This window comes from Perkinsus marinus (assembly GCF_000006405.1).
Source record: "Perkinsus marinus ATCC 50983 genomic scaffold scf_1104296975926, whole genome shotgun sequence".
Taxonomy (NCBI): domain Eukaryota; phylum Perkinsozoa; order Perkinsida; family Perkinsidae; genus Perkinsus; species Perkinsus marinus.
The window spans coordinates 357,913-385,849 of NW_003200605.1; the positions used below are offsets into that span (position 1 = coordinate 357,913).

A 27,937-nucleotide genomic window follows, 5' to 3' on the forward strand; every position below is an offset into this window, starting at 1 on the left:
AGTATTCGCCCCGGCTGGTCTTGTCCGTTGGCCTCTACGACATTGACCATTGTCCAATCTTGTGCTATTTGGTGGAGTTACGCGGGAATGCAGGCTCTTCCTTAATGCTATCCGTTGCTGCCTCAGGCTGGCTGAATTTGGCTTCCGGTGAGGCTGAATGATCGAGATAGGACATACTCTTCACTAAATCCTCCAAGTGGGCCTAAGAACAGTAGTAGTAGTAGTAGTAGTAGTAGTAGTAGTAGTAGTAGTAGTAGTAGTAGTAGTAGTAGTAGTAGTAGGCGGGGAGTTGTACAGGAACCTAGGATGTTCCCGGGAAGAACTCATCGTGAGTTTTCCACATGGTTAAGAGCACAGTCTTCAATCAGTTTCCCATTTAAATGTCATCACAATAGGAACAATAGGTTTTTCTCATTGTTATCAAACCCTAGGGAACTATATTTCTCAAAGCTGCTACTGGCAGTAGTAGTACTGGTAGCATTAGGCAGATTGACATCCAGCAAGGATTGTCAACAGTCAGTAGGTCCTTTCAGGTCATTTCGGATTCCCGCGGAGAACGCTGCACGTTGATGTCTCAAGAAAGTTGTAGATGTCCTCACCGACTCTCCAGAGGTGTGCAATTTCGCCAGCAAATTCGCTGTGTTGTCTTGATGGAAAGTCATGTCGTTGCCATGAGTTGCCGAAGGAATGGTATTGCTCTCTCTAGTCCACTCAAGAAAACTATCGGCGATGCTATTCGATTGAACGTCCGCATTGGTTGGTTGGCTACTCATTCACCAACTAAGGCCAGACGAACTAAGGCCAGACGAACACTTCTTGATGCTCTCGGCCGTCCCGAAAATAGGAAGCGCTTGCCGCTGTGACGATGCGCCAATCGCCAACTGTGAAAATGCAGTGTATGAGGGACACATTTCCATGCAAGCTCCTTGAGGTATCGCACGTACTCACAGCCTAGATCGCCCGAAACGACAGTCTAAGATATCGCCGCTTGGAGCTGTGGGTGAAACTGTGTACTCTCTGGTGAGGAGGTGTAGAAGTAACCATAGTATGTCTAGGCATTGAGGTGATCCGTCACTTCGTCTGTTCTTCTAGACTCCATTATAGGTTATTGCGTTATGCCAGTCAGTTGATAGTCTAAGACTATCAGTATATGAGGAGTTTACCAACACGGTAGACAAGTTTACAGGTAAGAACGAACTGACAGATCATCGTTACTATTATTCTCAATACGAAGGGAAAAAAAACTAGTGGTTGCGCTTGCGTGCGCATGCACGCACACTCACACTAAACTGCACGCATACTCTTAAAGTGTTGCAGCAACTAATCCATTACAGTATCAGCGAAATCGATTTCCCCTTCCGTCGAAATAGAACTTACTTCAGACGTGCCCGCGAAACTGATTGTACTGATGACACGTGTCGTCAAAATTGATTTTTCTATCGAGTGTGCTGGCGAAATTGATCTTACTTAGGCATATCTTAGTTCGGATGATTGCTCACCCTGCGAAATTGATCTTACTAAACGCGAAATAGGCCTTGAAAAGTTGTATACGTGTAGCCAAGGCCTAGGGGAAGGATATATCCCCCCGATATAATAGCGGGGAATTGAACCTGTGCCTACATGGTAGTAGCAATGTGCTCAAACCTTTTACGTCTTCGTCTTGTGTGACGGTCTCGGCTTAAGCACATGAAGGATTACATGCACTTGCAGTAATTTCTTGTCATCGAGATTATTCTGTGGCGCGCGAGAAATTCCTAGGACCTGCCACTCACCCGGTATTCTTTTGATATCTCCAGAGGGCGCTCCCAGGATGGAGTTTTATATCCAATCTTAGGGGCGCTCGTGAAGCTCAGAAGAGATCTATTAAACACGCCGTCGTCACTTAGTTGAGCGAACAGCATGCTGGACCGTCTGTGTTGGACGCGCTCGCCACTTCTATACTCTTCTCCTCCGTCACTGGTGTGCCGTCAGGAGTACATGTCTTGTCTGTAGGGCATTGTTGTCGTCTTTGTTGTTAATCTCCCTCTTTAACAACACCGCTCTATTGATTATTCATGGGGTGCACCAGTAGCAAACAGGAGATTGACCATCCGGCCACAACATCATCGACGCTATCTCGTCCTCCAACTAGGACGCCCTACACCCCTCGTAAGGGTGCCCCTCTTGATGCCACTGGTGCTGTTAGTGCTTCGACCACTGCATCTGGCAGGGACCAGCCACAGGAAGTCGAAAAGTAACTTCACATCTCTATGAAGAACCTTAGCATGCTATTCAGGTCATCGGCGTCGTCAACTCCTCCTACCACAGAAGAGTCCTCTACCAAGCGTAGGGAGAGGGATGAGTTTGATTTTAGTAGTGGCGATGAAGATACTACTAGAAGTGGGTACAGTATTAGTTGCGAATTTCGGGGGGATTATTCTCATATAGGAGCCCCCCGGCCTAAGCGTAAAGGTGACGGACTCATCCCGCCCTGGGATGAAGTGGCTGAGCGGCAGAGGGCCTTGGAGGATCGACAGAGAATGAGAAGGGAAAGGGAGATGCTACGAATGCAGCAACAGCAACAGCAGATGGAAGGTGGCCAGAATGATGATGTCGACGCTTCGATATGTTATTATCATTAGGGCCGAGCCCTAGAGGGCCAACCCCGGGAGGTTATGCTCAGCGCGTGAGCCCTAGGTCTTCCGCATTATAGTGAGTCTCCAACTACTACCTCAATGCTCCTGGACCTGTCTTTGTGTAGCGCTAGGACGGCCTCTCCTCGTCGCAGTCGGCCACCGCCCTCTGGGAGCTCCTTGGCGGCGTATCCTTATTATCAGCAGTACACCCCGAGATCAACAGTACATAGTCGCTCTCCCTCCCCTCGGGTAGCCTCTTTGACCCCTAGAGGGACCCCTAGGGAGGGCCGATCTCGGGCTTCCTATGATCATCATCCTGACGCTGCTGCTGCTGCGGGATATGGTATGCTTCCTCGTCGGTACCTACAGCGCACTTCCTCGACTGCATCGGTATCGTACTATTACCAGCAACAGAGCCCCAGAGGAGCCCCCAACTTCACACCAAGGGCTTATCAACAGGCGAGCCCTCGTGGAGGGGGCATGGCCAACTACCCGCCACCTAGCCCTAGAGGGTACCAACATTGGTAACCTTCGTACTGTAATGTTGTTGTTATCATTAGGGCCACTCCGAGGGTCGGTGTAGCTACCCCTAGAGGACGAACTTCAGTAGTAGCTAGTGGTGATCCCTACGTGCTGGGAACTCCTCGAGGGTCAGCATCAGCTTCACCTTTACATTATCAACCTCCCTCGAGGGTAATACTCACACTCCTCATGAGCACCTGTGATTACGTTTTCAGAAACGCCAGTTGGATCTAACGGTCAGGCGGCATCGACAACATGTAACCCAGTGATAGGAGGTAAGCACTGCTCAGTAGTTGGGACGCTGTAGCCCTATGCTCGTGTAGTGTCAGTTGACGACTACGGTATCGCACTCTCCCTGGAGTCGCCAATTTTATCAATGTGCTTCATAGTAAGTTGCAGGAGTGTATTGCCGTCGGTACTCAGATGGTACTCAGGTATACCTCCTGTTTCGCCGTGATATGCTGCTGCTCAGTGGACTCTCGAACGCTTTCCTTGTCGGTCTATTACTATTGCATTCATGCAATGGATTAATCACGAGCATCATCATTATTTCTGTCCTATTTTCAAATCCAACGTACCCCTATCATCATCATCATCAACCGTTATACCACCAACACGTCCAGGATTAGCCGTGTTTGGAGGTAGGACGACGACTACGACGGCGACGACGCATTTTCCCATGTACATAAGCAGTGGGTTATCCCCATATACCATTCACTACTAGTACTACTACTGCACTGCTCCATAGTACTTCGGTTCTACTGCTAGGTCGTGGTGTCGACATTCTTTACACCATTAGAAAGCGACTTGTGCTTCCCACTACCGCCTAGAGAAGCGTTAGGAATTGCTGTACTATATTTTAGCTACTATCCTTGTAGGAGATGGTTCCACGAAGTGACGGTACCCCCCTCACAAAGGGCCACCCCCTAAAAGCGGTAGTAGCCCTAAGTCGTCCTCTACCGTCGCCAGCTTACCCGAGTTTCGTAGTTCCCCCTTCCTCTGTGTTGTGGTTGCGCTCATCTTCATGGTGTTGATTGTTGTCAGTTTATGACCCAAATGTCCTCAGGATCATCGTTCGTCGCAGATTTCCTCATGGCCAGGTCTCCAGCGTTCGTAAGGCTGGACCTACTCCCCCTAAAAGATATTCCTTGCAGGTGCTGGTCTTCTTCCTTGTTGCCGCTGCTCTTGTTTACTATCTCGTACTCCTTATCACATCAGCTGAGGATGTAGGTCATAGTCCCACTTAGGGAAAGAGTCTAGGTCGGCCTCTTGCACGATGGATGCCTCTCAGGTCAAGACGAAGCTGTTGGCGATACCGAGAGCATCTCTGCATTTCTTCCTCTCAAAGGACCGCAAGTGGAAACAACCGTCTGATACCCGAATCGTGAGGAGATGCTGGCGTACACTTGTAGAGAATATCGACTTTCCGCTGTAGATTTTGGAGGAGTCGAGAGCCTTCCCTGAGAGAGCCCACCGGAAGCGCATCATATTCCTGAGACACGGAGAGAGTATGTGGAATGTGGTTTTCAACAAAGGTCGGCGTTGTGGCATCAATATATGCTTATCAACTCTGCCGTCGTGTTGGGTGCAGGATTCGGCCCGTCGTTTCCGTTGAGGTTGTTGAAGTGCTCGATAAAAGAGTTGGAGCTGATGCCTACTGCGGATTCGCTGTAATGTGTTCGCTAGGGGGGTGGGGTTATTGTTGGCATTCGTATAAGGTACTGGGATGCTCCTATTTCGCCAGATGGAATTCAGCAGAGTTTGAAGTTACTCAACTGGATTGAAAACAATAAGAAAACCAACGAGTATGCGCGAATTCTCGCAGGGGACGACCACGGTAATAGTCAGTGGTTGTATAGGAAAGGAATTTGGCATATTCAGAGCATACTTCTGTTATGGCGTCCTCGAATTTGCGGAGAGCTGTGTCTACCGGGATGATAGCATTATCAGCAAGGCTGTTGCAAAATGAAGATGCACCTTCCACTGGAGGGCACAAGCAGGAGCAGATCTACGTCATGAGTGCCCTACAGGTGATAGATGTTAGTATGGGGGTTGGGAGAGATGAAGGTCTCAGGAGATGACTCGGAATGTGGATGGTTTTGCTCTGACGCCCAAGAAGGGTATTCCTGGTCCCAGTTTTGTCGAAGTTGCGGAACCTAAAATCAAGGGTGTGGTTGATTTCTATTCAGAGCACAAGCTTAGCGGGAAGTAAGGCATTTTCTGCGTTTATCCGTCGTGTAGTTGGCAATAGGTTTAACGACGGATCGAAGCCCCTCAGTTCGAATGGCCTGATGAGGTTTCATGAGTTCTGCGACTGGTGTTTCAACAGTAGGTGGTATCAGTTGATTGTTGGGTAGTTTTGGTCAGGTCCGATGGCGCGCGATGTGGACTGTGTTATAGCGATTGGACATTCTCTTTATTTCCGAGGTGAGGTGGTGACCATCACGGTGTGAGTATACTTGTGATTGTTTCAAGAATTCTTCAACGCGTTCCTTCCCCGAGGCGTACGAACACCCGCAAGATCTAACAAGATGCTCAACTGTGGCATTACTACTTTCGAGTTAGTCTCTACTGGCAAAGGAAAGTAATATCGAGTGAAGGGTTGTTGGCACTACTGAATGCATAATGCCAGCCGCCCGCGGCGTAGTGGACGACTGTATAGGGTCGCTTTGAAGATAGTCGTCATGGAGGTGCCATTGACTTTGTACATTTTTGTATCATTTCTCCGTATACTCTTTTTCCTTGAAATGGTGATTGATTTGTATAAATGGGAGATTCGTTGTTTGATCAGATACGCCATCGATCCCAAATCGGTGGAGTTGGTATACGGCGGTTTTCACGGTGTGAAGGACACTAAGCATCTCGACTAAGCGTTAGAATGAGAAGACCCAGGTTGTGTTTGTTCAGTGTTGCTATCTTACCTGCAATTCGTTTTTCCAACACGCCTACATGTACCTTGCATTGAGTGTTATATCGGAACAACCCGATGAGAACGGTGATGCGTTAGGAATGCACAAAACAAATCTTGCGATTGGCCTGGAAGTGGTTCAAGAGGAACGTAATGAGGAGTTCGGTTATCACCTGGGTCAAGCAGATTCCTAGAGCACCTACACGCTTCTATAAGGGGATCGAGAAAAAGGGCCCCACCCCCGTAATTTATCAATGCATGCGGATATCAGACAGGTTCAATCACAATTTTAAAGCACTCGGCGAGCTCTTTCCAGTGGTGGTCTTTCATACTCTTGACACTCGCTGAGTAATACCGAAAAGAAAAAACCATATGTAGAGAAAAGTTCTGGCAGAGTCCATTTTGCTGTATTCGCGTCTATCTATGGTTCAACTTTCTGATACCATAGGCGCCCCAACCAGGTTTACCGTTCCAAAACCAAAGGATGGAATATCGTCGCATATCGCTAAGTTGGCCTATCGATAGAAGGAAACACTGCAGGAATGGAATCTGCCAGGACTATTCCCTATACACGGCTTTCTTTTACGGTTACGCCTCAAGCCCTGTAATGTAGAATTACGGCGCCGTAACGGGTCTTACGGAGATGCAGAGGACGAAACCAGGATTGGTCATTCAAGACGCCTATTCAAGAGATATATTCAATGTGAATGCGCATGCGCAGACGAGGCCGGCTCGGCAGTTCCGGGCCAGCCTGGGGGTAAGACGGAAGGGCGGCTAGTAAATGCGAAACCAAATGTTACTCTTTCAGCGGTTCGGTTGAATTCGAGCCACCAGAAATGAGTTTAACCACGATTTGAGCTATGGTGGAGTGCATTACAGCGAATGTTTCCGACACAATCCCAAAAAGGCAGTTCAGCACCAACCGTCAAGTCCTAAGGCCTTCCCTTAACCGTCAACTGCTTACGTTACGCACACCGTAACGTGAACGTAGAAAAATGTTACGCTGCTCGTCTATAGATATGAAGAGTGTGGAATTGATTCAACTACCGTTGGAGAAAACTCGTGAAAATCTTCGAACTGGCGTCTGAGTTTGTCTGATATTCATACACGCTGGGATATTCCGAGGGGTGGCCCGTTTTCTTCATCACCTGCAAACCTGCCACTACTAGGGTGCGTTGTGACGATAAACAGACATTATGCTAGATGGAGCGTATGCGTGAGCACACTCAAGCAGTCGAAATAAGTACACTATAATTTCATAAGAGTTCCCGGAACGGTTCCGCCGAGGTCAACTTACGCAGCAAGTGTAGTAGAAGTGATGACTTCAACGTCAGTCGTATGACCTCCCAACTATGTGAACTAAAGACACTCGGCTGAAAATGTGGTCCCCGAGCTGAGGAGTATAATATATATCAAGATAACCACAACAGTGGAGAGTTTAAAGATACTGTAGAAAAATTAGATGCCAGCTGTCTGTGTTATGTGAAAACTACGACCATCGAATAGGGATCAAAATAGGATTATATGATACCGTTGGAAGAATTAGAGTAGAGAGATAGTTAACGTTGAGGTAGGGCAGTGTCAGATGTCACGAGAGGCTTGTCTACATTCAGCTGGGAGGGAGACTATCGCAGAGTTTGTCAAATTGGCAGCGAGTTGAATATGTCCAGCTGCTGCTGCAGTGATGATAGGCGGCAACCAGTACTCTCCCGAGCAGTTGTGACAGTGGTGCCTCAGGGGGGCCTAAGAACTTGCCTTGACACCAGGCTACCAGAACGCCGCCCACCTGAGGGAAGCTGCCGGAACCAGCGTATACGGGAGAATGCCGAGCCTGAATGATGTGTGAGAGCAGTGGACCAGCACGGTCACTCACCAGAGTCTCCTGTGCTTTGAGGAGGCCAGCCATTATCTTGGTCATTGCTATACTGCCAGGGATGGTATCGGTCGTTGGTGAAGGGTAGTAGGAGTAATGAGCCGGAGACCACTCTTGAGGTGGTGTCACCTGTCTACAGTGTCACCACCTTCCTCGAACGCTCCACACTACCCTTGACACGTTCAAGGGAAGCTGTGCTTCGTCGTCCGGGAATACATAACCATTCAATGCCGCCTCGGCAGCACTCGCCTGAAACACCTATTACGTTAAGGGGACCGCCGTCACTACCTCAGCATCCGATGCCATCACTGCTGATACTGTCATAGTACCATGATCAGCATCCTCATCATCAACAGCAGTGATGTGTAGAATCGAACCATACGGTGTGAGGAGATCAGTCACATCGGAGAAGCTTCTGGAGAGCACACTTTGCATCTATTCGACTGACTAAGGTCGACCCTCACTTGTAGGACGGTATGTTCCCTATAGAGAGATGCCTCCCAACAGGGTCGCTAGGCACGTAGTACATGGTGGGGTGGGAGGACCTGACTAAAGCAAGGACCAGGAGGAGACCGTTGAGGAGCACCCTCCAACCTGTATTCATGACCATTGCCTGCTACCATAGGTGGCCAAGAGTAGTAGTTTGGCCATGACCACTGGGCATGATGATGAAGAGGAGGAGGAGGAGGCTGCTGACTGGGACTGCCGACCTCCTTTTCCTGGTCAACAGCTGGGCCCAACCCGCTGACCTGCCGACCTCTCCCACTGGACTCGAACGACGAAGCACTACTGTAACTGCGATGGAGGGCCCTGTAGGGCAGGAGGGTATCCCATTGTAGAAGACTGTGGTGGAACTCGCCTCTGTGAGGGTACTCCTTCTCCTTCTTGCAGAACATTATCCTCAGCAGTAGCCTTAGTAGAGAATACGCGGTCCCCATGCCGATTGTAGTGAGCATAGGAAACTCGAACCGCAGGGCAGTAGACTCCACAAAGGTAGCTGCGGTGACTCATGGTGACACCAGTCCCCCCTCTGTCACCCTACATCTGGCGTCTTCTAGAGTCCGCAAGGAGCTTGTTAACACTCTCCCTTCGGAGGAACCTCACCATCACAGCATTCGTGCTCTGTCCTGGCCCCCGGCGTAGACTCACAAGCTCCCTCACAGGCCCATACCTTCACAATGAAAGGGTCAATGGTGTCCCCTCTAGCCCTACTACGTAGTTGAGAAAGAGGCTGTGAGGGCACCATCGTCCAAGTAGGCTGGTATACCCCCCACGAAGAGCTTATTATGATACCCATCGAGTTCCCCTATAGCATACCGCACTTGCATCAAACTCCACGTACTACCCGTACGCCACTGGTACCTGTCAACGCACTACACTCAGAATACTACGACCACTTTACGTGTTATGCAGAGCCTTGATGCAGGCATCGCACTCTGCCTTCGTAGCATATCTACAGTGAGGGAGGTCCATAAGGCGGTCCGCGATGAGGAGCTGACCTCAGCCAAGCGCATCCTTTACTACGCCCGTCTGACTGTCGTTGTATCACTAGCTCTACTACTTCCCCGTAGGGTGTGAAGAGTGGTTCAAGATCAGCCTATGGACGGGGGAGGAGGCGCCCATCGTCATTAAGGCCAGCATACCTCGGTGATGCTGAAGGGTATTGAGCCTACGAAGAGCTTTATGGAAGGCTTGGCCCGGCTGCCGAAGCTTCCTCGACTATCACGACGGGGGTCATCTGGAACGATCCATCACTCTACGAGTAGTAGACCCTCGAGGGCCTACTAAGGTCACTCCTCCTTCCTAGTGCTTTAGGAGATCGACCTGAAGGGGGTAAACGGATAAGTTTAGAGTGGTGGTGGAGTTGAGCAGCACCATGGGTGTCTTCATCGTAATCATATGCATACTGCTGGTGACCGGTTGGAGACGAAGACGAGGAGAAGGACATAGCCCGACACGCAGCTATAAAATCATAGGAGAGGCACTAACGCAAATGCATCGCGATAAGGATTAGCTGCTTTGTCATCATCATCATTATCGAGCCACGGATGGGCGAACTCTTTGAAGTGCACGGGGTTCTTCCTATAGCATTGCTTACCGTACATACACACTGGCCGTGCTGGCCCTGGGGGGGAAGGGGAGTCCCTGCCGCTGGTGTCGGGGGTATAGTCAGGATCATCATCTGCAACGACAACTCTAATAGGGCAGTCCACAGGGGTAACTCACCATTACGCTCAGGGGAGTCGGTTACATCATCCGGCACCTGAGCACATCTTGGGAAGAGGGCGACTATGAAGTACTCACTATAAACGAGGAGAGGTCACTGCTCTCCCCAGACTCCTCTGGACTGTCCTTCTCCCGCTTGCGCTTCCTCTTCTTATGAGGTGATATAGTGACCGCATCCTCACCACTCTGGCTCGGCAGCAGAGGACTGTGACTGTGGTCAAAGTCCCTCATGTGCTGTGGGTTCTTCCTATAACACTTATTGCCGTATTGACACCGGGGTTTGGGTGATGCAGTAGATGTCACCGGTGCCGGGGACGGGGCCGGAGAGGCAGGTTGAACCCCATCCTGGTGTTGATGCCACTCAGCCTTGTACCTTGCATGATGCTCGTACCAGAGGGACCTACTAGCCGCACTACTGCTCATCGAGTGAGGCGAACAGGCCCTCGGGGGTATCGTAGTCTCTAAGTACTGCGAGGAGGTCTTCATCCGAACTGCCCTTCTCCCGGGCTGGATCCACCTGATCATGATGACGATGATATTAGGGCTTCGTGATATCCAAAACTCACTATAGTGAGGAATTGGCGTAATTTTGGTAAGAAGGCATCCATTGCCCCTTTCCCATCCTGGTGCTGCCCCTTAGCCGTAGTAGTCCCTTCACCACCAGAGCCGCTGTCGCTGACCATCCAGCCTGGTACTCGAGCCCTAGTAGCGTTCTCCCCACCCCCTGCTGTTACCCAACTCGGGGGTGGTGATGTTCCGTCATTAGTATTAGACATGATAATGTACTTCTAGGATGAGTAGTGACCCCTCCAGAGGCTTCCCATGGATCTCCTGTTACCGCTACTTTACGACCATGATAGTAAGACCACTTCACCATTGAGTAACGCAACCATGAACCCCTAGGACTAGCAGGAGACTGCCTGCAGAGCTCGACGATATAGTAAACAAAAAGGAGGAGCAGCAGCAGAAGAAGAAAGAGGAGTCTCACTGCAATGCCTTCCTAAGACGGTTAATGGCCGTCATCAACTCGTCATCAGTTCGGCAGAAGCAGAACCGTATCTGTGGTAGTGGTGGTGACACGACGATGGTGACACACGAGGGCTTACATAATCCTCCCCTCTACCCGAGCCCTTCTCACAAAAGTTAGCCCCGGCCACCCCAGCAACACCACCCTCCTCAACAAGGTAGTCGGTGGCCTCCCAAGACGACATTCCCTTCAGTTTGGGCACCTCACGAAAATTGGCAAACCTGAGGAGAAGCGAATGACCTTCATTATTAGCAGCAACTCCCTTACGCGTAATATGCCGAGTGAGGTGTAGTGACTTTGAAGCCGAGTTCTCGGAGGGCTGGTACGAATAAGTCTCGCCTTCTCTGGTACCTATGCAAGGACGAATTGAAGGATGGATGGTATTGTTATTTCGGAGTACTTCTCAGGAAGGTAATGCTTGAAATAGTTATCACTGAGCTCAGTGAAGGCGATTGTGCCATATTGCATAGGTGACGGTGATTGTAGTACCTAAAGTGATGAAAGGCTCTCGCCATTGAAGAGTAGAGGCCTACCGTCTGGTCGTGAACAGCTCTGATGATTTCAGTGTACTTGCGAGGGCTGATAACCCAGCCTACCCTCCACCCTGTTGCTGAGGCCGACTTCGAAATAGCACTGATGATGAACTAAAGACGAGAATAGTCGAGCGTGCGGTATGGGAGTGTGAACTCACAGATCGTTCACGCATGCCTGGCAAGGAGGCGATAATTTGGTGAGGTTCTCCTTCGAAAATCATATGCTCGTATATTTCATCGGTCACAACGTAAGTGTCGTACCTTAATACCGTAATTTTATCAAATTCTCTTTGTCTAGAGAGAAACATTCCCCCTAGGGTTCGTGTACTCTGCCACGTCAAACGTGTAGAAGTGAAGGAAAAAGGTCTACGAAAGCTTTCCTACTTCACGGCGAGCTCGGCAATTTTAGCAAGCTCTTCCTTCTCAAACACTTTACCAGTAGGGTTGTGGGGCGTATTGAGAACGATACCTGAGTAGTTCGAGACACTACTGCTGGTGGTGAGGAGTAGGGGTACCTTACATCTAACGCCACCCTCTCGCAGCCTGGCCTCAAGCATATCCCAATCTACATACCACTTGTCGTCCTCACCTTCATAGAGCCTAAAATGATGGTAGAGGAAGGAATGGAGGGAGAAGTGGGAGGAGGCCACCTGCAGTATTTAGTATGCAGATAGTAGACAGCGGCCTGGTTGGGGTAGATCTCGTGGAAGGGCTCGAAAATAAGTATCTACATGATATGGCTGTCCAACCTCTGTAGTAAGCAGTAATAGTAGTAATAGTAGTAATAGTAGTACTAGTATTAATGGTAGTAATAGTAGTAATAGTAGTAATAGTAGTAATAGTAGTAATAGTAGTAATAGCAGTAATAGCAGTAATAGTAGCGGCTCATGCCGTGCGTCCGACACGTAATAGTAGTAATAGTAATAATAATAATAATATGGTCTAGTTCAGTAGCATGACATCTACTGTGTACAAACTATGGCACTATCTCTCCTGCGCTCTCTTTAGCGCCCACTCAGTACCACCAGCACCCCGAGTCCGCGCAGTCCCCCCTATAATAGTAGTAATACCTACCGATTCGCCCGGTTTGCATATAGCCCTCAGAGTGCAAGCCATTGACTCGGTAGCGCCAAGACACACGGTGAGCTCCTCCTCAGGGTCCACGTCGAAATTGTAAAAGTGATGGTAGTACTTAGCAATCTGAATACAACAGTATAGGGCCTCTACCCAAAGGCCCCTCCCTCCCTTACCGACTGCCTAAGGTCAGTCCTGCCATAAGGGATAGCGTACTGGTTTAGTTCATCGTTGCCCGACATGGAGCCCTCCACTGCTGACAGCAAGGAGCTCAGCGTAGTACTACCAGCCTTGACCAGGGGCTCTGAAGATGCTGTAATATTCACAAGGCAGCGCTAAGGTCCACATCTCACCAACATTCAGGGACTTCAAGGATTGAGCATTATCGGAGTTACCACCGATAACAGCTCGTACGACTTGGTCCTTGACTGCGAAATCGGGTGGCTACGAAACACCAGCGAGTGAAACACATGTGCACTTTAAGGACCTACCTCGTTGGGAAACCCCTGGGCCAAATTGACAGCGCCGTGTTGAAGGGCCATCCTAGTCATACGCCTTATCTGGCTCTCTGTGGGTTGGACCTCTGGTAGAGTGGGAGCCTCGTCCTTACCGTTAATGAAAGAGGGAGTGCTGGTAGTCATAGTAGAAAACAGAACAGTCCTTTAGTCACTAGAAGTACGCAAAAACAGAAAGGAGTGGTAGGGGGACAACAGCGTTGTGTGCGTGAATCATAGACATGTTTCAAGACTTGAGCAAGTGAATGAACTCTCTGGTGGCAATGAGTCGGCAGCAGGCCACAATACTCTTACTAGGCCAATCAATGAGGAAGAAGTCGCTCATCCGCCCCTCGGTGAAAGCCAGTCTTCGTATGGCCATCTTTACCAGTATACTACTGTACAGATTCACTGTAAGCATCACAACACGTGAAAGGCCTTGACGACAGCTGTGTTGCATTATGCTAACGTCCTTCTTATCCCAATAGTCCAATACGAAGTCGGCCTCACGAGGGCCCTTAGCGGGCACTGGGATGGGGGAGTTGGCGGGCACTACACATATCTTCAACCGTGACTTCAAGGCAGCCTCGCATGCTTGAGGAGTAGCAAACAGTCCTTCCCAGTCGCCTCTATTTACGTGATCAGGAAGGATCTCATTCAAAGTGGTGACAGTCTTGTCGCCTATTTTGAGGCTGAAAACAACGTACCGTTTTGCATGGTGTACTCGCCCTTCCTCACAGTAGTCTGTGAGCCAATCGTACTGTGCCGGATGGTCGCAGGTTCGATTCCCGGCAAAGGAAGGTACTAACTTCACTTCGATAAGCTTGCTCATTATATGAACGTCACCGTCATGGTAGAGGTCCTTCTTAATCTTGGCACAGCAAGGATTACCATCGGACCACCAGTACTCCTCAGGATGGGACCTCAAGTCTACCCATGAGGGCACTCGGGGGCGATACCCAAAAGTGCTCTTCTTCGTAAAATGGCTAAGTCGAAATACATTGGCAATTCTCATCAGGCCAGAAACCGTCTCTTTCGGTAGACCATCACCAGTGCTGACTGACCCATCAGAAGAGGCTTTGCGTTTACTTCGCCGAGGGAGACCGGCCTTGCCACCACCATCACAGCTCTTTGAGGGTGCCTTTTTAACGCTGTGGTCATTGGTATGGTTGGAGGCTCGCTTGCCGAGAAGAGTATCCGGATAGGTTTCAGCCCGAACGGTATGTACTTCAACGTTCTCAGCCACCTCACTAAGAGTGTCTACTATAATATCATTGTCCCTAGTAGAGTCCCCTTGGCAGACCTGAGGCCGCGTACAGTCCGATAGTAACAGCATCGATGAGGAAACAAAGGTGGACTGGAAGGAAAGATGACGTTTTCAGAACGCCCAGCAGGTTGGGGCTCAGATGGGACCCTCAACACGAATGAGAACCACTAAGTTCCGGGACTTAGAGATCAACTGAAATTTCGGATCCCAGAGCACTCGTAGGGACAGGGACATTGCTCCACGGCGGAAATTTCTTTTCCAGCTCGCAGACCCGGGTTCGATCCCTGGGTGGTGCATTTTTGTTTTTCTGATTAAATACTGAGAGCTCAACATGGAAGAATTCCAACGCACGATGTAGGGCCTTCTATTATGGGATAGAAATTTTTAACGCTGATGTACGCACAAGACTTCGGGGTAAAAATATCTCAGAAATAACATTTTGATCCTGTCGATACGGACTGCCACACTCCAGACCAATACGGTCGATATTAGCATCACCGTGTGGCTTGGAAAACATCACCGTTGTTATTGTACTATACCCGAGCCCATCAAAGTTTCCACTTGTAGTAGAAGTCATGGCCTCCAGCGCGTCCTCAACTACAGCTGCTGGAGTAGGTCTGCCTTGGGTGGAGAAGTACCGCCCAATTTCACTCTCCGATGTGGTTGGCAACGAGCCTGCAATGCAAAGACTACGGTAAGTGCTGTTACTTATACTGAGGGCTACAGTATCTTCAGGGCCATGGCTGAGGACCGGCACATGCCCAACCTACTCCTCTCGGGGCCTCCTGGTTGTGGGAAGACCACCAGGTGAGATCTCATTACGGGTGTGGTTAATTAGCCCCATGCCTCTTAGTGTGATGTGCTTAGCAAGGGCCCTGCTGGGAGAGGACCTAGTCAAGACCGCGGTACTAGAGCTCAATGCCTCTGATGATAGGGGTATCGATGTGGTAGTGATGAAGAAGGAGTGGTATCAAAAATATCACACAGTTATGTTGTAGGTTCGCAACAGAATCAAGACGTTTGCTCAACAGAAGATATCTCTGCCGGCTGGGGGGTGTCAACAGAAAATTGTCATTCTGGATGAGGCCGATTCGATGACCGAAGCCGCACAGCAAGTCCTCAGCTGACCCAGTCTCTCGAGGTGAATCGGGTGGTGTTAGGCTATGCGGCGGACGATGGAGATACATTCGGCCACCACAAGGTTCGCCTTGGCCTGCAATCAGAGTACCAAGATTATAGAGCCTATACAGGTAGAAGAGGGGCTGTTGCTGCTACAGCTGTTGTTGGTCATCCTCTACTGTTGTTAGTCCCGATGTGCTATTGTGAGGTTTAGTCGTCTGAAGGACTCGGACATTGAAGCCCAGGTTAAAAAGGTGGCAGATAGTAATGCCTAGGGGGGATGGACTTCTAATGGTGATATGGCGTGTTCATTCAGTGGAAGAGGTACAGCTACGAGGTGACGGTTTGGAGGCACTCATTTTCACGGCGGAGGGGGATATGCGCGCGGCATTGAACAATCTTCAGTCGACTGCGACTGGCTTTGGTATCGTCACTAGAGAGAACGTGTTTAAGGTGACCTCTGGTGGTAGTAGAGGAGTTAGTGTTGGTGATTATGACAGGTATGCGATCAACCACAACCCGGTGAGCTCAAACAGGCGACGCTGGACTGTGTGAATAACGATTGGTGTAGTGCCTTTGATAGGCTCGACAGGATCACTGCACAGGTGGGGAAGTAGTTCTGTCATCACCGTCGGCCTGATGGCTACTGCAGGGGTATAGCATTGGAGACATCGTTGGCACCTTGGAGAGGGTCATACGAAATCTGCCACCGGAAGAGCTCAACGAGGCTATCAAAATCGAGTGATGCTTTGCTGGGCGGCGGTGTAGAGAACGATTATTATGGCTAGTGTTGTGATCCGTTAGGTTTCTGCAAGCAATTGCAATGTGTAGACTACGTATGAGCGAAGGGCTGCAGTCGCGTGTGCAATTATCGGGTAGGGACCTTTGAACTCATATTAAGAACGGTCACCCGCTCAGGACTAGTCGCAGCGATGTGCGCGGCATCGGATGATCTGCACCAGAGGCAACAAAGGGGAGCATGAGGACTCCTTCGAGTGTAATGAAATGCAACTTTTTCCTAGATTTGGTAGAGCCCGATTTTGTGTTGTGGTGGGTGCATGTTGGTATGGCTGTGATAGTTTACGTTTATATGCCAGTGTTGAATGCTTTGGACACGCCTTTAGAGAAAAGTGAGGAGCCTCTGGAGAGGGAGGTGATCGATGCTGAGCTACAGAGGTTGTTGGAGACGAAGCCTGCCCAGATGGTGGTTCCTGCTCGGTCGTTCACGAAGTGGATTTTTGGTTTTTTATCAGTCCTATGATGAGTATTTGAAGTGGTACGTGGCAGTGAAAAACATCCAACGCTTTTACCGATCGCCCGTTATAGAGCCTCTTATGTTCATCGATGGATTCACTGAAGAAGACCTTGAGAAGGCGGTTGGAGGCAGTACACGGCAGCAAGGGGTGACACGCGAGTCGGATAATAAAGTAGTAGTCAGAAGTAGCCTTGAGTTTGGATACTCCTGTTTAGAAACTACCGTCAACTTCATGGTCTTCATCTGCCATGGCCACTACAAGTGGATGGTCATCGTCTACTGTTCCCAAGCAGAACCCGCCCTCGACGGCTTGGTCATCATCTACTGCAGTGACATCGACATGGTCATCTGCGGCGGCAACTCAGTGGGATACGCTCGGTGTTGGCCTCTGGAGTTGCCTCCTGTTTGTTAGGTCTTCGTCTTCTACGAATGGATGGTCTTCAGTTTCGTCGTCGAGTGCTGATAATAGTAGTCGCACTGGTGGTATGTGGTCGTCCTCGTCGTTCCAGGGTGGCTGGTCCAGCAAAAGATGATGATATTATTCGCGCTATCAACGTATTGTGTTGTGTTTTACTCCACCAGTTGGGGAAGGGGTAAAGCTGAATGTTGAACAAGATGTAATTAATTCTGCACGCATGCGCATGCATCCTCCAATCTTCGTTCGGGTGTAGTCCGAGACACATTATTAGAAGCTGAGAGGTTGTTTAAAAAGGTTAGCTTGAGGCAATAGTGCTGATACGCACGGCCTGGTGTTGGCTCAGTCCATCCTCGTGTGCGTAACTGTCCCACCTTACACAATCACGTTGAGTAGTTGTGATACTGTGGTCACTATAAGTGATCACGATCGATATTGGTGATATTACAATTCAAAGCTTACGTCTCGGTCAAAGGTCGTAAGGTCAGAACAGCAGCACCACGAATGCAATGAACCTAGTTCGTAGAAGCATAACGTACGGAACGTGATGTGGTGTCACGTTCTCGGGCGAGCGAAATGTCCAGATCCGATGTAAAACTGTCTACTTTATATTGGGTTGAGAAATGTCAAGCGGTCACAGAAGAGCCAAAGACACAAGTGAACCTAGGGTCAGTTTCAAAGGTCTACAGGTTTCTGGTCAAGCTACTTGAGGCTTATTCTTTGCTCTGGTCATGATTAGTAGGCAGAGGCGTTTTTGCTCGTCAAGTGGTGTGCCCGAATGGAGTCGTTGTGGCGGTGTTGCTAGTGTCGCATTTCCGACCTCCTCACGCATGCCTTTCTCATGCCTCGGCAATTTTATGAAGGTTACTTGCCAAGTTTTCAAGACTAAACGTCTTAGCTCAGTTTCTTCGATATCGACGCAAGATTCAGATGGGTAGGTATCTTAGGTTCAAGCATGCAAGATACGGAATAGGCCCACATGAATACCATTTTCCGCCTAATCCATCGAGTTGGGTGAAATCTTTTAGCTTTTCAGTTACTCGTCGTGGGAGGCCGTTGAGCTCGAGAAGGCAGTGACTGATTTCAACTGGGACATCTTCGACTTCGTCGATGGCTTGCGGGATCCAACCGACGTATTGAAAACGGTGGGGATATTCTTATTCAAACGGGCCGCGAAGGATCTGCAGCTCGACTGGTGAGTTTCCGACTCGTCTTCTGCACGCATGCACATGGATGTATTGTATCGCAGGTATCCCCGAGCAATGAAGTGGCTGAGACTAGTCCAAGACGCTTACCAAGATGTGCCCTTCCATAATGTTGTACATGCGGCTGATATTGCTATTGCTCTACATCATCTACTTGAAGTTTTCGAGCGATCATTCAACTTGGATGCATTGGACCTCATCGCCTGTTACTGTGCCGCACTGGCGCATGATGTTTATCACCCGGGTTATTCCAATCGGTATGTGCTCGCCTTTTGGGGTATCAAAGACTCTTCTGATACGCATCCTCTGGAGACAATACACGCTCGAGAGGCGGTCCGAATGCTGCGAGAAACGGGCATGGCTGAGCTCCTAGGTGGTCGTCGTGTAGATCTTATTCATCGTATGATCATCGCGACTGATATGCAACAACATAACATGTGGGTAGAAAAGGCGAAATGCCTGGACTCCCTATCGAAAGAGGATCGTCTGTGTGTTATGCTACATGCAGCTGATATATCTAATCCTGCCAGGAGTCGATCGGTGATGCAGAAATGGTCCATACGATGCATGAGGGAGTTTTGGAATGAACGGGATCTGTTTCTGGCCAAGGGCGTTGATCCGCCTTCTACTCTGCCTCCTCGAGCGACTTCAAACGTGTCGTTGGCATCTGCACAAATAGGCTTTAGCAAGTTCTTTGTGAGGCCCCTACTAGTTGCCATGTTGGACTCGAAGTCTTGGGATTGGATTCGGAATATAGATGATAATATTCGCACAAGGGAAAGTGTTATAGAAGCCTATTGCTGTGAATAAATCGTGTATTGCTCGCTACGGCGATGTTGATCATGATTATCAGTTGCCTTTTAGTTTGATGAATATTTGTTTTTTTCACTCTCGCTCTCACATGAGCCTGTATGAATAGCATAGTGTTATTTCTTAATCGATGTTATTCTCTCCAAGCTGTCTATCTGTCAATGGATCATTAATAGAGCGCACGTAGTAATAGTAGTAGTATCACCCCTTTGCTGTTCACTTCATCATCATCCTACTATTACTAAGTTATTTGAAGTCTTCCATCACCACGTTTGTGTACTACTACTACTACTACTACTACTACTACTACTACTACTACTACTACTACTACTATTACTACTACTACGAGGTCATTGATCCATTCGTGAGGGCGTCCTCCTACAAGAGGGGTGTTTTATTATCGCTCTTTTCGGATACGCCCTCTGTAGTCGTTGTTGTTATAGATCCTGCTACTATTGCTGATGCTACTGCTGTTGACCAAGTTATGGTAGAGCTGACCATCGTTCACATGTTTGTAATTGTCATTAGATTCTCGGTTGTGTTGGGGGGGGGGAGTTATCTGTCTCCAGGGATATTGTTCTCAGCCAACAGACGTATATAAAAAGTAGTAATAGTGAATGCCTTACCCTAAGGTGAAGGAGTTGTGTAGTATATCAGGGTAGTACAGGGGGGAGCACTACTAATCTTGGATGTGGTGATCTCAGGCCATCGTTGGAGCCTAGTTCCCTGCCGAAGTTGTCAACATTTATATCACCGACTTTCGACATATTTGATTACGCTGCGTCGCATTACCAGAATAGATTCGATATTCTTCCTGTTGTGGCGATGGCTATTTTTGACGATGTTCTCGAGACTATGGAGTTGGTGGAGGAGAAAAAGAGGTGGGGGGATGGTACGGGAGGTGGATTCATAAAATCTGAGGAATATTTTATTTACCGTAATTTTGGATAATTTTCTAGTGGTTATGCTCTATGTATTTTCATAACATACATGTGTATGTTCATCGATTCCTCGTTGAGTATCAATGGTTTCTGTTAGGAAGTTGCGCATCGCACTGGCAGAGTATTCTAAAGCGGTGACGTGGGAGTATAATGCTGCTCCTTTTCACAACCCTATCCATGCTGCTGATGTCACTCTTGCCTTATACGTATTGATGCGGGATAAGGAGCCTCGCATAGAGCCCTTGGTAGCAATAATGTGCTACTGTGCAGCGCTTGGGCATGATGTGAATCACCCGGGTTACTCTAATTGGTATGCAATCTTCAACGGTGAGGGGGATGATCATGATACTCATCCTCTGGAGTCGATGCATGCTCGAGAAACGATTCGGTTGTTGGAAGAGTCTGGCGTGGCGGAGTTCTTTGGGAAGGAGGACCTCGAGCTGATCGAGAAATTGATATTAGGAACGGATATGCAAGTGCATAATATGTGGATAGAAAAAGCAAGAGAGTATGAGGAGTGTTCTTTGGAGGACCGTCTCTCGATTCTTCTCCATGTTGCTGATTTGTGTAATCCTTCGCGAACGCGAACAGCCATGGTTAGATGGTCAGCGGTTATATTAGAGGAGTTTGGCCACGAAAGAGATCTGTTCTTTGCAGCGGGGAAGCAACCGCCTTCGTCAATTCCACCTAGGGCGGATTCGACTAAGACGTTCCTGGCGACTCAGTTGGGCTTCTTTAGGAGAATGATAGAACCTCTGTACAAGAGCTTTGGGCCTTGTGGGTTGACGACGGGTTTTAGCGAGAATACTAGGTCTAGATGGCAAGGCTTGGCGTTATATGAGGCGGAGGAGTTAAATCGGAATGATATTTGTGTTGGAGAGATGGGAAGGTTGCAAGCGTCGCCAAGGGGTGGGGTGGTGGTGGCTGAGGGTATCGCTCAGGAATACATCTCGGTGCTTCCCCCCCGATCTATGTTTACTTCTATAAGACTAGATAACAGCTCTAGGAGGCACTCAGCGCCGATGTGAGTTTACTTGCTGAGTGCCTTTGTGGATTGGAGTCTCACCACTCTAGTGAAAAACATATTTCACGACTACTGCAAGGCACGAATATCGCGTAAATCACCGAGTTTTACGCCACTCCACATAAAACGGATGAAACTTGATCATTCTGTCGATTAAATGGTAGCATTTGTAATATAATTCACTCTCTTCTTTGTGTGAGAGCACCACTGTTTTCGCGGTGGTTTTTATGATTCCATCGTGGTGCGTGGTCATCACTATTTTTGCAACACTTTTTCTACAGAGGGTATAGAAAGGCCTTATGGCACTTCTCAATCACTTGAAGATTTTTTTCCAATAGTTTCCTTTCCTCGAATGCTGTTTGTATTGTTACTACTAGGGGGTAGAGGCATAAGAAAATGAAGCGGTTGTTCCTGGAAACATGAAACGCCCTAGTTCGGCTACTACTACTTCCCCGAAGAGCGCTGTCGGGGTTGCAGACAATATAAGAGTGGCAATTCGATTGCGGAGCCACCCGCATACTATGGGGGAGGAGAAGAGGCCCATGGTCGAAATACTCAATGCTACGGATGTCCGAGTTACGGTAATGAGCGATCCTACTGTTCGCGAGTGTGGCATCACTCAATTCTTTGCATTTTCGAGCGCCGGATTTCCAGCGATTTATCGTTTTCTTGAGAATGAATTCGAATTTGAATTTTTAAATTTCTCTCCATAAATTCGACGAAATTTTTCGAATTTTTGTCATCCTCTCCTGCTCAGATGCAACGCGGAGGAGAGCGGCATTTCAGCTACGACTTCGCTTTCGACAGCTCCGACCGTTCCAAGCGGAAATACGCAACACAGGAAGCAGTGTATGAGAAAGTTGGTCACACCATTCTGGATAACTGTAATGAGCTCGGGAGGCGTCTCTTACTGGGCACCTCGGGAGTATCAATTCAACACGGAAGATATCCGTGTTATGTAGGAGGATAGGAAAAAGTACTCTAGGGTGTTTTAGCAGAAAATTCACAGCTTAGCTCAGTAGTGGGACAGCCAATTGTGTTAATTACTGCACCTCCACTGAAGGTATGAAAGGCTTCAACGGTTGCCTTTTTGCGTATGGCCAGACTGGTTCTGGCAAGTCTTATACGATGGCGGGTTGTGATAAAGAGGAGGGCATCATACCCAGGATAAACAGGGCTATATTCAGCGCGGAGGCTTCGGCTAAGCTACAGCAGGTGAGACTGAGTGGGAGAAAATATGCACATGATGAACTACATGTGTTGGTGAGGACATGGAAAAATTGTGAGGAAATGTCGGGGAATTCTTGGTGGTTTTTGCACATTCCTACCCGAATTCATGTGAAAATTTCAATTATTAGTGAGAAAATTTCCGAGACAAGCGGACATTCCCGGTGTCCCCGAGAGAAAGGTGCTTTTTGAACGGTTTCGCGCAAGTTGAATTTTCAAGAAGTGAAATAACAGCAAAGTGCGACCTGTGCTATTATGAGTGATTCTTGGAAAAGCGGAAAATTTGAATTTTTTGCGAGCCCCGGCGAGCTTTTGAACGATTCCAAACACCATCTGTAAAGCCCTTCGCAAGCACCTCCGAATGGTATCAGGATTTCCTGACTTGCATTTTTCTGGGGATATTCTGTATACCCCAACACTGTTGAGGACTTCCAGATACGTGTGTGGGTGTCCTATCTTGAGATCTACAATGAGCACCTTCACGACCTCCTAGCCGACTCTTCGGAGTGAGTTTTATCATAATTGCCGACTATAGTTTATTATGTGGAAATTTCAGAGGTGGCAAGGATCTCGCTGTGATGGAGCATCCCTCTTTGGGAGTGTATGTGAAAGCCGCGACAGAAGTGGTAGTCCGATCGGAGGAAGATATTGAACATATGTTGGAGTGTAGTCAATGTCGTGAGTGATGCTGCTGTAGTAGGTGGTCGTTGCTTAGATGGGTTGAAGCGGAGGGCTGAAGGAGCGACGAATATGAATGCTCATTCGTCGAGGAGCCACGCGGTATTCAGAATTAGAGTAGAAGTGAGTTGGTGTATCAGAGTGTGTGTGGATGTTCTCTGCCATTGGAACAGTGTAAACACCGCGGAGGGCCTACAGTGAGCTCTAGAGTGAATCTCATCGACTTGGCTGGTAGCGAGCGTCAGGCGAAGACGGGCACTTCGGGATTGAGGCTCAAGTAGTAGGGTAGTGTAGCTGCTGTTGTTGTTGACGACTATAGGCATTCTCCTGAAATTCTTGATATATCGGATATAATTTCAATTCTCTCGATGGTCCATTGATGAGTGAAATGCTGAGGGAAAAGGTGAAAATGAGGGGTAAATTTAACCTTTCGATAAAAAATTATTTTAACCTGGTGATACTATAGCTGGTAAGATTAGTACTAGGCACTGAAAGAGGATGAGGCCCGAATCATACGAATAGCATGAGGGCTACAGCACTTGCGGGCACCACTCTTGATCGCTCTTATTCTGGCTCAGGGAGGCTGGAGCGATAAACCAGAGTTTGAGTGCTCTGGGTATGGTCATTAAGCAGTTGTCAGATGGGCAGAGCAAACGCAGTGGTAACTGGCGGCCAAATTTGAGATGGAGAAAGACTTCGTGTTTCGCAGAGTCGGCGGGCACGTCGTCGTCCTCCTCCTCCTCATCGGCGACGTGGATTCCCTTCCGCTCCTCTAAGCTTACGTTCCTATTGAAGGATTCTCTTGTGGGCAACTCAAAGACCTTCATGATAGCGTGCATCAGTCCAGCAAGGTGAGGAGGAGTTATGGCTGTCAGTGTTGGAGTAGGAATATATGATTGCTTTCCTCAGCTGAGCTCAGGAGTTTCCTTACTAATTATAGGAGTTTATATACAAATTTGGGTAGGAGTGTTCAGAGATGAACACATATTTTCCCAAGATTTCCTCAAAATTTCTATTTTTTTCGCCGACCATGCGCGTATTTTCCCACTGGACGATCAGCTGGAGGTCATCAATCCATACCGGTGAGAGTATTATCGCTTCTATATGGAGTTGGGTCCTCGCACAACACTACACGTGTATTTCGGCGAGCGTTTTCGATATTGTTCGCGAGGTCTGGTGCCCAACATTGCTGTTTTCAAGAATCGCAGTGCAGTTTTAGTACCACAAGAGCATTCATTTCATGTGGTGTTGTGTCTTAGCTCGGAAGCGGAAGAAACTTTATCAACGCTTCGCTTCGCTTCTTCTGTGAAGAAAATAAAAACAGTGGCCAAGGTTAATGTAGATCACAAGGACCAGCAGATCAGCAGTCTTCAGAACGAGGTGGACGATGAATACACAGTTGAGGCGTTGCACCAGCAGCAGCCTTGGTTTTAGATATCTGCCCTTCGCAGTCAACTCCAGTCTCAAAGCTTGAGTCGGAGTAGCTCTCAGATCGACATGCTTAGCATCGAGCTGGATGAGCGACAGCGTTTGGTGGAGGAGCTGAAGAAATCTTATGACACGCAGTTGGCGGCCTCCCAGGAGATTTTGAGGCTTAGGGAGGAAGCACTGGATGATATGGGACTGTCGTCGAAAGAGATCAATACGGCTTTCGGAGTGGCGCACGATACGCCGTATATGCTGAACATTTCTGAAGACCCTATGCTATCGGGGTGCCTATTATACTACTTGAAAACTAACGAGGTGAGCTGCTGTGCTCCTTCGTGGAGGGCTAGAAGTGAGTGCTAGGATACTACTATTGGGTCGGCGGACAGCAGCAACATCGTCCTACATGGCCTGGCGATACCGCAGCAGTTATGCATCATATCTAACATCAACGACAAAGTGTTGAAATTGTCGGTACCGGCAAGTGCTCTTGAGGCTGGAGGAAGGCTCATCATTAACGGCAAGGTATCATGTGGTGTAGAGAAGCGTTTCCCTGTTTGTGTATGCGTCTGTGTCAGGCTGTAGGAGTCGGTGATCCTCCACATGAGTTGAAGCACCTCGATAGAGTTGTCTTTGGTCGCGCCCATATGATGCGTATAATGATACCTAAGCTGGCTGATACGACAGTCCAACAGGTTGGCTCCTCGAGACGTCGATCGTCGGTGAGTATTACAGCTTGTGTCGGACGTAGCAGTGGGTCTGTGTAGCTCATGCGGCCGCCAGTGGTGGAGGAGAAGGAGCATGAGGAGTATGCAGCTGACTTGGCCACCTTCGACGAGTCCAGCGAGGCCTATCAGGTGGTCTCTAACACTGCTCTGTGGTCGTATATTGGCTCAGGAGCTTCGTCACTACATCGAGGAGCTGCGGTTGAAGCTCTCGTCGGAGAAACTGGAGAAATTCCTTCAGGTGGGCGCGTGTGTATAGATGGGCGAAGTCGCGGACTGTTGTTGTTAGGACCAGTGTTGGAATATACGTTCGCTTTCCTCAGCCACATACAGGAGTTTGCTCAGTCATTTTCATACAAATTTGGGTGGAGTTGTAGAGAAATGAATAAGAATTTCCTCAGAATTTTCACGAAAGCCACTCACACGTGCAGTTGACCATGTGCATATTTCCTCCCACACAGACTGCGAGTGGTGCAACGACGCTTACAGCGCAGGTTGATAATCATTGAATATAAACATTACATCATATATAAGTTATATTTCATTTATTATTATTTTCATATTTTCTCGATTTAATATTGCGGAATATTTGATAATATTGTTTAATAATTTCATAGCATAAACTTTGAAGTACGTAAACCATGAAAAACCTCAACGCTGCCCGTACATATGAGGCTGTGTCCACGAGCGACGTCTCCATCAGCGTCCCATGAGAGCTATCTTGTTGATAGGTTTTAAAGGCAGCTTGCCCTTTGATCGACGAGGCCAACGACCTCTCGACAGAACTACGACCAAATCGGCATTTCAAGTAGTGGCACTGATGACAAAATGGGGGGGTTGGTGATTTCCTTGGTAGATTCGAAGCGGAGTTGATCTGGGATGTCTTCAACTCTGAGGACGAAGATCTGATAGTTATAAGATTGATGGAATACACGAAGGCTCCAGAAGATGGTGGGGCTGATGATAAGTTCCGCTCGAAAGTACGTCCTCACCTCCAGTGTGTTGGGGTCTAGGCGTAGTGATGTAGGTTTTGTATTACTGGGGTTTGAATAAGTTCATAGGGCGCCTTGAGCTTATGAGAGATCTTTATCATCAAGTTAGCATGGGGTACTTGAAAAAAGAAGGTGAGTTGTCTTTGGGGGGAAGGGTGTCGTTCGAAATAAGGGAGTTTCACCAGTTTTACGTGAAGTGGCGTAATACTGCATGTGAAATATACGGCGTATATGTTTTCGCGACCGATAACATAATTGTTTTCCGCGAAGTGAGATGTGAAATTTCTTGTCCACTAGTGTTTTTCGTGTCACCGGTGAAAGTCCGAGGAAAGGGTTCTTGGTACGTGTGTTGCCTCAGCGGTGCTGTCGGGAGAGTATTTCGAGACTAGTGAAGGAAAAGTACATGACCCATGGAGTGAGCCTAGTATTGCCGACATACAGTAGGGATAGTATCCACTGTTGCTATCGACTTGGACACTTTAGAGCCCAGCAGGAGTTTTCGAGTCGCCTCTCGCAGAAGCGAGATATCGATAAACTGCAGACAGCGATGGCTTCGGTCGTCAAAGCGGATGCTACGCAAACGGGGAGGAGGCAAACTCGGGTGAGGCGGAGCGATGAACTCGAACTTGTATGAGGCCCGTTGATCCAGAGGTCAGCCGCCCTGCAGTTTTCAATCGTCGTAGTGAAGTGTGAAGAATCGATTACTCCTTCCTCCTGTTGGGGTTCATATTGAACCGGCGTGTTCTCCTAGGTTCTGAGCAGTGTGACTGGTGACACCAAGCTCATACTGCAAGGCCCTGTATCGAGCAGTGTGGTTCCGTCGCCGAAGAGGAGATTGTCGGGTGGCTCTGAGTCACCGGGGAAGAAGCTTTCCTCGCCTAGTGTTGTGGCGAAGGAGAGGCGAAGCGTAACTGGTGGGACTGAAACTGTGCGGAAAGAAGACGTGAATGGGCTGATGCAAGCAGTAGGCTATTCGATCGGCGTGCATAGTCATTGTTGGTGTCTTAGCATTTCAATGAAGTGAAGAAGCTACTGGCGAACGCATTAGGAGAGATGAAGTCTAGGAAGGAGAGTGAGGCCTCTGTTGAGGAGTTCAGGCGGAGAAATGAAGCTTTAGAGGCGGAGAATGGGAAACTCCTGCAGGTGACTTGTATCTGCCGACTGTCAACTGCTAGCTCTAGTGTGAGAAAATGTGTTGGTGAAATTTGGGCAAGTTTTGGTAAAATCGTGTTGGTGTGGAGAAACTTCTACCTGAATTCGTGTGTAAACTCCCGAGCTCAACTGGAGGAAGGCGAACATATATCATCACTCCAGATTTCACTGTTTTTCGGCACTTCTTACTTGGCACAGATCCCATGTAACTCAATTTTCAGCAACTAGCAGAGCTGAAAGATTCCCAGAAGAATCAAGACGCCTTGCCGTCTCGTGCTGTGAGGACGCGGATGCTGCCGAGTACCCCGTCAAGCCAGCCAGCAGTATTCACCCAATCAGCGCCACCTCTAACACCAATGTCACGTCCAGTCGCCTATGCGAGAACACCTCTCAGTAGGTAGAGCTGTACGAGCATAAGCGTGTGCATCGC

General features: G+C 48.6%; 9 protein-coding genes across 9 annotated transcripts; 6 read left to right on the forward strand and 3 right to left on the reverse strand.

The window, feature by feature from the left end:
- Positions 1-671: 671 nt before the first annotated feature.
- Pmar_PMAR004532 (hypothetical protein) lies at positions 672-863 on the forward strand (the record flags this gene model as incomplete). Its single annotated transcript, XM_002765029.1, has 1 exon — positions 672-863. The coding sequence occupies one exon, from the start codon at positions 672-674 to the stop codon at positions 861-863; it is 192 nt and encodes a 63-aa protein (XP_002765075.1).
- Positions 864-2,054: 1,191 nt separating this feature from the next.
- Positions 2,055-6,007, forward strand: Pmar_PMAR004533 (conserved hypothetical protein; the record flags this gene model as incomplete). The annotated part of the gene is made up of 19 exons (XM_002765030.1): positions 2,055-2,233; positions 2,276-2,379; positions 2,428-2,574; positions 2,622-2,691; positions 2,741-2,864; positions 2,985-3,127; positions 3,176-3,308; positions 4,016-4,072; positions 4,292-4,363; positions 4,429-4,521; positions 4,573-4,672; positions 4,729-4,807; positions 4,856-4,974; positions 5,019-5,167; positions 5,212-5,345; positions 5,389-5,465; positions 5,505-5,564; positions 5,613-5,721; positions 5,929-6,007. The coding sequence occupies 19 exons, from the start codon at positions 2,055-2,057 to the stop codon at positions 6,005-6,007; spliced, it is 2,028 nt and encodes a 675-aa protein (XP_002765076.1).
- Positions 6,008-7,626: 1,619 nt separating this feature from the next.
- Positions 7,627-10,920, reverse strand: Pmar_PMAR004534 (hypothetical protein; the record flags this gene model as incomplete). Its single annotated transcript, XM_002765031.1, has 17 exons — positions 7,627-7,788; positions 7,832-7,876; positions 7,919-8,047; positions 8,090-8,167; positions 8,207-8,333; positions 8,383-8,463; positions 8,709-8,915; positions 8,961-9,089; positions 9,134-9,280; positions 9,321-9,371; positions 9,418-9,515; positions 9,562-9,656; positions 10,017-10,100; positions 10,145-10,181; positions 10,223-10,517; positions 10,561-10,661; positions 10,711-10,920. The coding sequence occupies 17 exons, from the start codon at positions 10,918-10,920 to the stop codon at positions 7,627-7,629; spliced, it is 2,076 nt and encodes a 691-aa protein (XP_002765077.1).
- Positions 10,921-11,045: 125 nt separating this feature from the next.
- Positions 11,046-13,426, reverse strand: Pmar_PMAR004535 (Aspartate aminotransferase, putative). Its single transcript, XM_002765032.1, has 13 exons — positions 13,270-13,426; positions 13,132-13,222; positions 12,955-13,082; positions 12,779-12,904; positions 12,355-12,431; positions 12,225-12,304; positions 12,089-12,173; positions 11,863-11,965; positions 11,705-11,815; positions 11,572-11,660; positions 11,439-11,522; positions 11,251-11,392; positions 11,046-11,203 (listed from the first exon to the last, which is right to left on the reverse strand). Exons 1-13 carry the CDS (start codon positions 13,417-13,419, stop codon positions 11,129-11,131), a joined length of 1,341 nt encoding a protein of 446 aa, XP_002765078.1. The 5' UTR covers positions 13,420-13,426; the 3' UTR covers positions 11,046-11,128.
- Positions 13,427-13,519: 93 nt separating this feature from the next.
- Pmar_PMAR004536 (hypothetical protein) lies at positions 13,520-14,608 on the reverse strand (the record flags this gene model as incomplete). Its single annotated transcript, XM_002765033.1, has 1 exon — positions 13,520-14,608. The coding sequence occupies one exon, from the start codon at positions 14,606-14,608 to the stop codon at positions 13,520-13,522; it is 1,089 nt and encodes a 362-aa protein (XP_002765079.1).
- A 498-nt stretch (positions 14,609-15,106) lies between these two features.
- Positions 15,107-16,685, forward strand: Pmar_PMAR004537 (replication factor C subunit, putative). Its single transcript, XM_002765034.1, has 11 exons — positions 15,107-15,233; positions 15,275-15,346; positions 15,393-15,486; positions 15,538-15,654; positions 15,700-15,789; positions 15,847-15,922; positions 15,975-16,111; positions 16,159-16,263; positions 16,311-16,399; positions 16,463-16,533; positions 16,577-16,685. Exons 1-11 carry the CDS (start codon positions 15,115-15,117, stop codon positions 16,639-16,641), a joined length of 1,035 nt encoding a protein of 344 aa, XP_002765080.1. The 5' UTR covers positions 15,107-15,114; the 3' UTR covers positions 16,642-16,685.
- A 63-nt stretch (positions 16,686-16,748) lies between these two features.
- Pmar_PMAR004538 (hypothetical protein) lies at positions 16,749-17,376 on the forward strand (the record flags this gene model as incomplete). The annotated part of the gene is made up of 4 exons (XM_002765035.1): positions 16,749-16,862; positions 16,912-17,044; positions 17,129-17,277; positions 17,326-17,376. The coding sequence occupies 4 exons, from the start codon at positions 16,749-16,751 to the stop codon at positions 17,374-17,376; spliced, it is 447 nt and encodes a 148-aa protein (XP_002765081.1).
- A 757-nt stretch (positions 17,377-18,133) lies between these two features.
- On the forward strand, positions 18,134-19,804 carry Pmar_PMAR004539 (High-affinity cAMP-specific 3',5'-cyclic phosphodiesterase, putative). Its single transcript, XM_002765036.1, has 3 exons — positions 18,134-18,262; positions 18,365-18,523; positions 18,578-19,804. The coding sequence occupies exons 1-3, from the start codon at positions 18,159-18,161 to the stop codon at positions 19,341-19,343; spliced, it is 1,029 nt and encodes a 342-aa protein (XP_002765082.1). The 5' UTR covers positions 18,134-18,158; the 3' UTR covers positions 19,344-19,804.
- Positions 19,805-21,727: 1,923 nt separating this feature from the next.
- Pmar_PMAR004540 (kinesin heavy chain, putative) lies at positions 21,728-27,904 on the forward strand (the record flags this gene model as incomplete). Its single annotated transcript, XM_002765037.1, has 22 exons — positions 21,728-21,889; positions 22,066-22,192; positions 22,372-22,523; positions 22,971-23,041; positions 23,092-23,201; positions 23,251-23,385; positions 23,412-23,490; positions 23,792-23,829; positions 23,923-24,064; positions 24,473-24,593; positions 24,648-24,956; positions 25,217-25,360; positions 25,406-25,495; positions 25,536-25,604; positions 26,095-26,171; positions 26,220-26,343; positions 26,391-26,487; positions 26,714-26,795; positions 26,839-26,956; positions 27,107-27,319; positions 27,364-27,498; positions 27,791-27,904. 22 exons carry the CDS (start codon positions 21,728-21,730, stop codon positions 27,902-27,904), a joined length of 2,709 nt encoding a protein of 902 aa, XP_002765083.1.
- Positions 27,905-27,937: the final 33 nt, after the last annotated feature.